Genomic DNA, 8,660 nt, shown 5'->3' on the forward strand with positions numbered 1-8,660 from the left:
TAGCTGGAAGACGGAACGCGCGATGGGCGGAAAGGGGGCGGCTCCCTCAGAGACCCCCGGGCCGCGCCACCGGGCTGGGAAGCCGGTTCCACCCGCGAGGCGCTAGAGGACCAGCCCACTGGCTGCCTAGCCCTCCCCCAGTGACTGCAGTCAAATCCGAGAATCCCAGAAAAAAGTCAGCTGGGGAGATGCCGCTGGGACCCAGCGGGACGCGCCGTCCGCCCCGAAGACAAGGCAGAGGGGTCCGGGGAAGACGACCAAAAGCCGGGATCCTCCGGCGCGGGGGCCTTGGTGGGAAGTCGGGGGGGGGGGTGGTGGGGAGCAGTCCCGGGACCCATTGTTCCTCCTCGGGGCTCCATTCCGCTTTGCAGAAATCCAGAACCCTCCTCCCATCCGATGCTCACTCCTCCTCCTCCCCCCTCCCCAAGGACCGATCGGAGGCCCCCTCCCCCAAGCATCTATTTAAATTTTGTTTCCCCGGAGTGGGTTGGGTGGGGGGCGCCAGGGGAGAAGGCGGTGATTTTCTCATGAGAGAGTGTCTCCCGCCGTGGCCGCGGCGCAGCTCTGGGAGACAGCCTGCCTGCACTTTCTTTGTCTGGGGCGCCGGCCCTTCGCGCGGCTCTGCCTTCCTCCTCAAGGCTCCCCGGCACCGCGGGTCTCCCACCTCCTTCTCCCGCCCTCCCCGAGGGGCGGTGGCCCGAGACCCTCTCTCCTGCATCCGCCCATCCCCAGCCGGACCCACCTTGCCGCCCCACGATCTCGGCGACATGCTCGGAACTGGGCACCGGCACGCACTCGGTCATGTTCACGCTCTTCTTTCGCGGCTCGCTGTCGTACAGAGACGCGCCCTCGTCACTGTCCAGCCCTAGCAGGGAGAGCTGGTCGAGTGCGAGCTGCAGGGCTCTTTGGTCATCCAGGGTCTCTCCGCCGCCTCCTCCTCCGCCGCCGCCGCCGCCGCCGCCCCCTCCGCCGCCGCTGCCGTTGCGCTCCAGGTCTGCAAACAGCGAGCTGGGCATCTCTCGGCCGTGCGCACCGCGCCCCCGCCGGCCCTGGGCTCGGCGGCGAGAAGCTTCGGCCACAAAGGCAGCCGGGAAGCGAGTGGTCAGGGGCGGGGAGGCCGGCCGGCTGCAGACAGCTCCGTGGCTCTTTCCTCGGCTCCGGGAGGAGTGGATCGTTCCTGGCGGTCCGCGCCGGGCAGTGGCTGCGGGAGCCGCCGCCTGGGTCCCCACCCCAGATCTGCTGGCGGGTGGGGTGGGGGCAGAGCTCGAGCGGCAGCCGCGCGTGCCCCCCGAGTGCCCGGCTGGCTGGCCACAATGCCGAGCGAAAAGCGAGCAGGCGAGCGACAGCAGCGTTTCTTTAAGGAGCCCCTCCCCGGCTCCTCCACTCCCTCCCTCCCGCCCGCCCGCCCGCCCTCACTCAGCGCTTTTTCCTCCTCTCCTCCCCGCCTCTTGACTGAGCCTCTGCAGCCAGACGGCTCCGGAGGGGGACGAGGGAGGCGCAACGTCACCGGCGGGAGCTGACACTACAATGCTACTGACACTATCGCTGGGGGAGGCGATTGGCGCGCGCCGGCCGGGGGCGGGCGGAGGCCGCAGGCTGAGCGAGCTGAGAGCTAGCGCCCCCCACCCCCGCGCTAGCCGCAGCCCGCCCCGTCCTCCTCCCGCCCGCTCCCCTCCCCCGCCTCCGCTAACGCCTCTCTTTGTTGTCTAATGCGGGACCGACCGGCCCGGGACACTTGCCTGCACCTCTCAGCCGAGGACAGTCACTATCCCCAGGTCTCCTCCCTCGCCAGACTGAGAAAAGGAAACGCGCCCAACTCTGATGCCAGGGCCCCAGCTCCAAGAGAGCGGTCCTTAGAAAGTCCCGTTAGCGTCCCCAAATAAAGCACCCCTAGAGCCAACGGTGCCTCCGGGAGAAAGGTCTATTGTCTGCCCCCCAAAAGACAGACCGATCCCTCGGACACGAAAGACAGGTCTCGAGATCCTTGTGTGCACTGGTCAAGTGGCCCCCGGCCGGGGCTGCCCACCTGCACGCGAGCGCAGGAGACACAAAGGCATACGCCCGCTCGCATCCCACTCGTGCGCGCGCGCCCGCAATTCTGTCCCCTTGGGCGGCAATTCGCCCAACTGGCCCCGAAACTGCGGATCAGAAAGCAAGAAACAGGCTGCAGTGCCGACCTGGCCCTCCCGGCCTCCGGCGACTTCTGGAATGCACCGCGCAGAGGTCCTGCCCGTGCCCGGCGCGCGGGCAGAGACCCCGCGGGCGCTGACACGCGCACGAGAGCCGCGCCGCCACAGCGGGGACGCCAGTCATACCTCCAGCGGGCGCGGGCGCGGGCGTGCGCGCCCACCGCTCTCTGATCCCTCCCAGCCCCACGGTCGGGCATGCGCAGTGCGCGCGACGAGCGGGCGGGCCCTTTAAGGCGAGCGCGGCGGAGCTCCCCCGCCCCTCCCGCGGCCCCGCCCCAACGGGAGGTGTGTGCTTGCGGCCCGGCGGCTCTTTGTGCGCTTCTCTTGGTGGGGGTGGCGGCGGAGGGAGGGTGCGATGGGACCGGCCGGCGGGGACGGCGAGCTGCGCCCCCTCCCGGATCTCCCAGGGGCCGCCTCCGAGCGCAAGGGAGAAGAAAGGAGGCTTTGAGGGGCGGGCCGGAACGGGGCGCGATGCCCGGCTGCCCCGCTGCTCGGTCCCTCTCCGCCCAAGTCTCCCCTCCGCCGCCGGCCGGAGCGGGTGCCCCCGGATCTTGGCGCGCGCGCTCCCCTCTTTTGTTCTGGGCTCCGCCTGGCTCGTCCGGCCCCTTGCGCCTGACCCCGGCCGTTCCGCAGAGCGGTGGGGGCCGCGAATCGCGAGGATGGCCAGCGTCCGCGCAGCGGGGCTCCTGATGAAGACAATGAGGCCATGTGGCCGAACCCACAGACGGGTTTACTCTGGAGTCCTCGCGGTGCCGCGGGGCGATCTCGGGGCTCGAAGGCAGAGGCTCCCCAAAGTGCCCCCTGCGTGACCCAGGGACGAGTGAGGGAGCGCCCTGGGTGGGCCTCGAATCTTTTTAATCCATAAAATAGGGGAAATCAGACAGTCCTCCCCACCTTGTGGGTTCTGGAAATTAGATGTGACAACAGGCGGGAGCGCGACTAGTAGGCAGTCAGGCACACGCCTAGACTTCTGAGAACGCGAAGGTGTTTTTCCTACCTCGCTCACCTGGAGCTGTCTTGGCGAAGAGGTGCTGATTATTTCCTTAGGGAAATGAGACTTGGAAGCCACTTGCAGTGGTTATTTCCGCAGGATGTTTACATCAGCTTCCTGGTGTGTGTGTTTCTTCAAAGGGGAAGCTTGGTGAGGGGGTGGGGATCGGGATGGGAGTGCTGAGCCTTCCCAGAGAGCCACCACCTAGACCCCCAGTAGAGAATTCTTCTATTTTTTAACCTAGTTTTTGTACTCAAGCCCTACCAATTTGAGAACCAGGAAGGAGTGTCCTTGAGGATTCCTGAGGGCTGAGAACAAAGGGTCCTGGCTAGGGGTAGGGGCGTGGCACAGAGAAGGCTCAGCCTGGAGCCCCTCACTAAAGGTCTGTAAACACCAAAACAGACAGGAGAAGCCCTCCTGTCAAAGGCCTCAGCATTTGCATCTTGCCAACAGAATCTCCGTTTGGCCTCTCAACTCAGTTTCTAGGAGTTTCATACACTCCTGATCAGGCCAACTGAGGTTTCTTTTGTCAAATAACAGACTTGATGAAGGTCAAATTTTTGCTGGACTTCCATGGCTGATGAGGCCTGTGCCCAGGTAAATGAAGACTCCCCCCAACCTGTTTCCTAGGCAACAGTCTTGTCATACATCCTCCCCTTCACACTGAAAGCAGTGTGAAGCTTTCAGATGGTCAGTTCAGAAACTGGTCTGGAGATCTGAATGCTTCCAAGTCCCTGAGTCTTCCCCAGGAAGGTGAATACACTCTGTGGATGGGGAAGTGACACGTGTAATATCTTCCTTCCTTACTAAATCAGAAAGCCAGGAACTCCACCTACCTGTAGTGCAAATGCTCCATGAAATCTCAGCCCCCATGAAGGATAAGCTAAAACTCTGACCACAGGAGTTCATGTAAAGTGCCAATCCCGAGGTGTCCATGACCTGCCACGCAGCTCAGGTTACCCTCCATCGACCAGAATTCTTCAGTCAAAATGTGTGCAAAGATAGCACATTTTTGGAAGATACCCATGAAATCTAAGGGCCTCCGGAGAGTAGGAGGGGTATGATCCTGGTGGCCAGAGCTGGGATGGCCGACAGATCTGGTTCCCAGTCCAGTTCTGCCCCAGTGTTTCTTGCCTACAAAAAGAAACTAGTATCCAGCTTTCCATTTACTTCCCGAGAAGGAGGGGGTTGGTTTAGCGGGTAGATAATGACAGTGAATTTGATTCATTGCATGTTGCAAAGTCCTAAGCAGAAGTATTGGAAAATGGGTGTTTTTCCCACAGCCACTTCTTACCTACTTTTTTTTTTTTCCTACTTTTATTTATTAATAATACTGACCAGTTAGGGTATCTTCTGACACTTGAATGCTATTATAAAAGTAATACTCTGGAAATTTTAATTCTCAATTAATGGCTTTTATAAGCCAAGACATCTTAGAGCTTGCAAGTCTAGTTCTGTTTTTAAATAGATAATAACACCCAACCCCAAAGTTTCTGGTTAGACTTTCCCAGGCTCCTTCAGGACCCCAGAGCTTAACTACTTTTCCTGACACAGGACATGTTCCCCAAGGACATCCCCGATGTGGCCATATTATTTTTTGTTAGCACAAGAGAGAAACTTGAATGTGATCTAGTAAGATAATAGGGAAATTCAGTTGTCATAAGAAAAGGTAAAGTCACACAAAAACAAGATTAGCAAGAGACTGCCCTGTTCTCCAGAAGCTCCAAACTCTTTTGCACACATCTTGCTTCCCCTTGGCAAACTAATTAGCTGGCAAAAGAAACTAAAATCCTCATGGGAACACAAGTGCACTTTCAATCAATTCATTCAACATTATCGAGCAGCTACATACTTTATTATAGGTGCAGAGTAAAGTGCTGAAGTGACAAAAATGAACAAGACAGAGGAATCCTTTCCCTTGGACCCCCTGCATGCGTGGGTACATGTGTGCTAAGTCACTTCAGTTGTGTCCGACTCTTATGCGACCCTATGGACTGCAGCCTGCCAGGCTTTTCTGTCCATGGGTTCTCCAGGCAAGAATACTGGAATGGATGGCCATTTCCTTCTCCAGGGGATCTTCCCAACCCAGGGATCAAACCCGTGTCTTAGGTCTACTTGCATTGGCAGGCGGTTTCTTTACCACCAGCGCCACCTGTGAACCCCTCCCTTGGACACCGGTCCAAATCCAGTTCACAGCAGAGGTAAGTGTCCAGATGGTAGTGAAATTCATTTGTCATAAGGTTAAATTCAGTCTGCCTAAGGTTCCAGGAAGACTTCTCAGTGGACATTTGAGTTGTGCTTTCAAAGGATGAGGTAGATGAATTAATTGAAACTAGTGGGTAGCATAGCATATGATAGGACCTCAATAAGTGTTTATTAAGTGAATGAGTGAACCAGGTTGAAAAGGCCTAAGGCATAATTTTCTTAATTATATGGATGAATACCAGTGTCTGGGAAATGGCTCAGACGACTTCAGCCACAACTACATGATTCTTTATAATAATATTCACAGGTAATAATCATTAAGCACTTATTATGTGCCTGGCACTTTTACCAAATGCTTTATAATGCAATATTTTAATGGGCTTCCCAGGTGGCTCAGTGGTAAAGAATCCACTTGCCAATGCAGGAGATGTGGGGTTGCTCTCTGGGTTGGGAAGAGCCCTTGGAGAAGGAAATGGCAACCCACTCCAGTATTTCTGGCAGGCTACAGTCCATGGGGCTGCAAGAATTGAACACAACTTAGCAACTAAACCACCACCACCACCAGTATTCTTGCCTGGGAAATCCCATAGACAGAGGAGCCTGGCGGGCTGCAGTCCGTGTGTTCACAAACAGTTGGACACAACTGAGTGACTAAACACACACACACACGCACACACACACTCACAGGTGCAGCTTAAGCCTCTGGAGCCTTCCCTTACACAGGCTGTTCCTCAATCTGGGAGGTCAGTTCAGTTCAGTTGCTCAGTCGTGTCTGACTTTTTCACGACCCCATGGACCACAGCACACCAGGCCTCCCGGTCCATCACCAACTCCCAGAGCCTACTCAAACTCCTCTCCATTGAGTCGGTGATGCCATCCAACCATCTCACCCTCTGTCATCCCCTTCTCCTCCTGCCTTCAATCTTTCCCAGCATCAGGGTCTTTTCAAATAAGTCAGCTCTTCGCATCAGGTGGCCAAAGTATTGGAGTTTCAGCTTCAGCATCAGTCCTTCCAATGAACACTCGGGACTGATCTCCTTTAGGATGGACTGGTTGGATCTCCCTGCAGCCCAAGGGACTCTCAAGAGTCTTCACCAACACCACGATTCAAAAGCATCAATTCTTTGATGCTCAGTTTCTTTATAGTCCAACTCTCACATCCATACATGACTACTGGAAAAACCATAGCCTTGATGAGACGGACCTTTGTTGGCAAAGTAATGTTTCTGCTTTTTAATATGTTGTCTAGGCTGGTCATAACTTTCCTTCCAAGGAGTAAGCGTCTTTTAATTTCATGGCTGCAGTCACCATCTGTAGTGATTTTGGAGCCCCCCAAAATAAAGTCAGCCACTGTTTCCATTGTTTCCCCATCTATTTGCCATGAAGTGATGGGACCAGATGCCATGATCTTCGTTTTCTGAATGTTGAGCTTTAAGCCAACTTTTTGACTCTCCTCTTTCACTTTCATCAAGAGGCTCTTTAGTTCTTCACTTTGTGCCGTAAGGGTGGTGTCATCTGCATATCTGAGGTTATTGCTATTTCTCCTGGCAATCTTGATTCCAGCTTGTGCTTCTTCCAGCCCAGCGTTTCTCATGATGTACTCTGCATATAAGTTAAATAAGCAGGGTGACAATATACAGCCTTGACGTACTCCTTTTCGTATTTGGAACCAATCTGTTGTTCCATGTCCAGTTCTACCTGTTGCTTCCTGACCCGCATACAGGTTTCTCAAGAGGCAGGTCAGGTGATCTGGTATTCCCATCTCTTGAAGAATTTTCCACAGTTTGTCGTGATCCACACAGTCAAAGGCTTTGGCATAGTCCATAAAGCATAAATAGATGTTTTTCTAGAACTCTCTTACTTTTTTGATGATCCAGTGGATGTTGGCAATTTGATCTCTGGTTCCTCTGCCTTCTCTAAAACCAGCTTGAACATCAGGAAGTTCATAGTTCATGTATTGCTGAAGCCTGGCTTGGAGAATTTTGAGTATTACTTTGCTAGCATGTGAGATGAGTACAATTGTGTAGTAGTTTGTGCATTCTTAAGCATTGACTTTCTTTGGGATTGGAATGAAAACTGACCTTTTCCAGTCCCAAGGCCACTGCTGAGTTTTCCAAATTTGCTGGCATATTGAGTGCAGCACTTTCACAGCATCATCTTTTAGGATTTGAAATAGCTCAACTGGAATTCCATCCCTCCACAAGCTTTGTTTGTAGTGATGCTTCCTAAGGCCTGCTTAACTTCCCATCCCATGATGTCTGGCTCTAGGTGAGAGATCACACCATCATGATCTTTTTTGGTCATGAAGGTCATGAAGATCTTTTTTGTATAGTTCTTCTGTGTATTCATCAGGGATCCCCTAGTGGCTCAGACGGTAAAGCGTCTGCCCACAATGCAGGAGACCTGGGTTCGATCCCTAGGTTGGGAAGATCCCCTGGAGAAGGAAATGGCAACCCACTCCAGTGCGCTTGCCTAGAAAATTCCATGGATGGAGGAGCCTGGTGGGCTACAGTCCATGGGGTCGCAAAGAGTTGGACACTACTGAGTGACTTAACTTTCCTTCTTTCTGTGTATTCTTGCCATCTCTTCTTAATATCTTCTGCTTCTGTTAGGTCCATACCATTTCTGTCCTATATTAAGCCCATCTTTGCATGAAAGTTTCCCTTGGTAGCTCTAATTTTCCTGAAGAGATCTCTAGTCTTCCCATTCTATTGTTTTCCTTTATTTCTTTGCACTGATCACTGAGGAAGGCTTTCTTATCTCTCCTTGCTATTCTTTGGAGCTCTGCATTCAAATGGGTATATCTTTCCTTTTCTCCTTTGCTTTTCACTTCTCTTCTTTTCACAGCTATTTGTAAGGCCTCCCCAGACAGCCATTTTGCTTTTTTGCATTTCTTTTGCTTGGGGATGGTCTTGATCCCTGCCTTCTATACAATGTCACAAACCTCCATCCATAGTTCATCAGGCACTCTGTCTATCAGATCTAGTACCTTAAATCTATTTCTCACTTCCACTCTGTAATCATAATGGATTTGATTTAGGTCATATCTGAATGGTCTAGCGGTTTTCCCTACTTCTTCAATTTAAGTCTGAATTTGGCAATAAGGAGCCACAGTCAGCTCCCGGTCTTGTTTTTGCTAACCGTATAGAGCTTCTTCATCTTTGATTGCAAAGAACATAATCAATCTGATTTCGGTGTTGGCCATCTGGTGATGTCCATGTATAGAGTCTTCTCTTGTGTTGTTGGAAGAGAGTGTTTGCTATGACCAGTGCATT

At 53.6% G+C, this 8,660-nt stretch overlaps 1 protein-coding gene across 1 annotated transcript in view; it reads right to left on the reverse strand.

The window, feature by feature from the left end:
* MEX3B (mex-3 RNA binding family member B) overlaps positions 1–1,382 on the reverse strand; it is a 4,309-nt gene extending 2,927 nt beyond the window's left edge. The window contains exon 1 of the mRNA XM_019983927.2: positions 743–1,382. Coding sequence (XP_019839486.2) covers positions 743–1,016 — 274 coding nt within the window. The 5' untranslated portion in view covers positions 1,017–1,382. The remainder of the gene's footprint in view (positions 1–742) is intronic.
* Between the last annotated feature and the right edge of the window lie 7,278 nt (positions 1,383–8,660).

Source organism: Bos indicus, chromosome 21 (assembly GCF_029378745.1).
Source record: "Bos indicus isolate NIAB-ARS_2022 breed Sahiwal x Tharparkar chromosome 21, NIAB-ARS_B.indTharparkar_mat_pri_1.0, whole genome shotgun sequence".
In the NCBI taxonomy this organism is placed as follows: Eukaryota; Metazoa; Chordata; class Mammalia; order Artiodactyla; family Bovidae; genus Bos; species Bos indicus.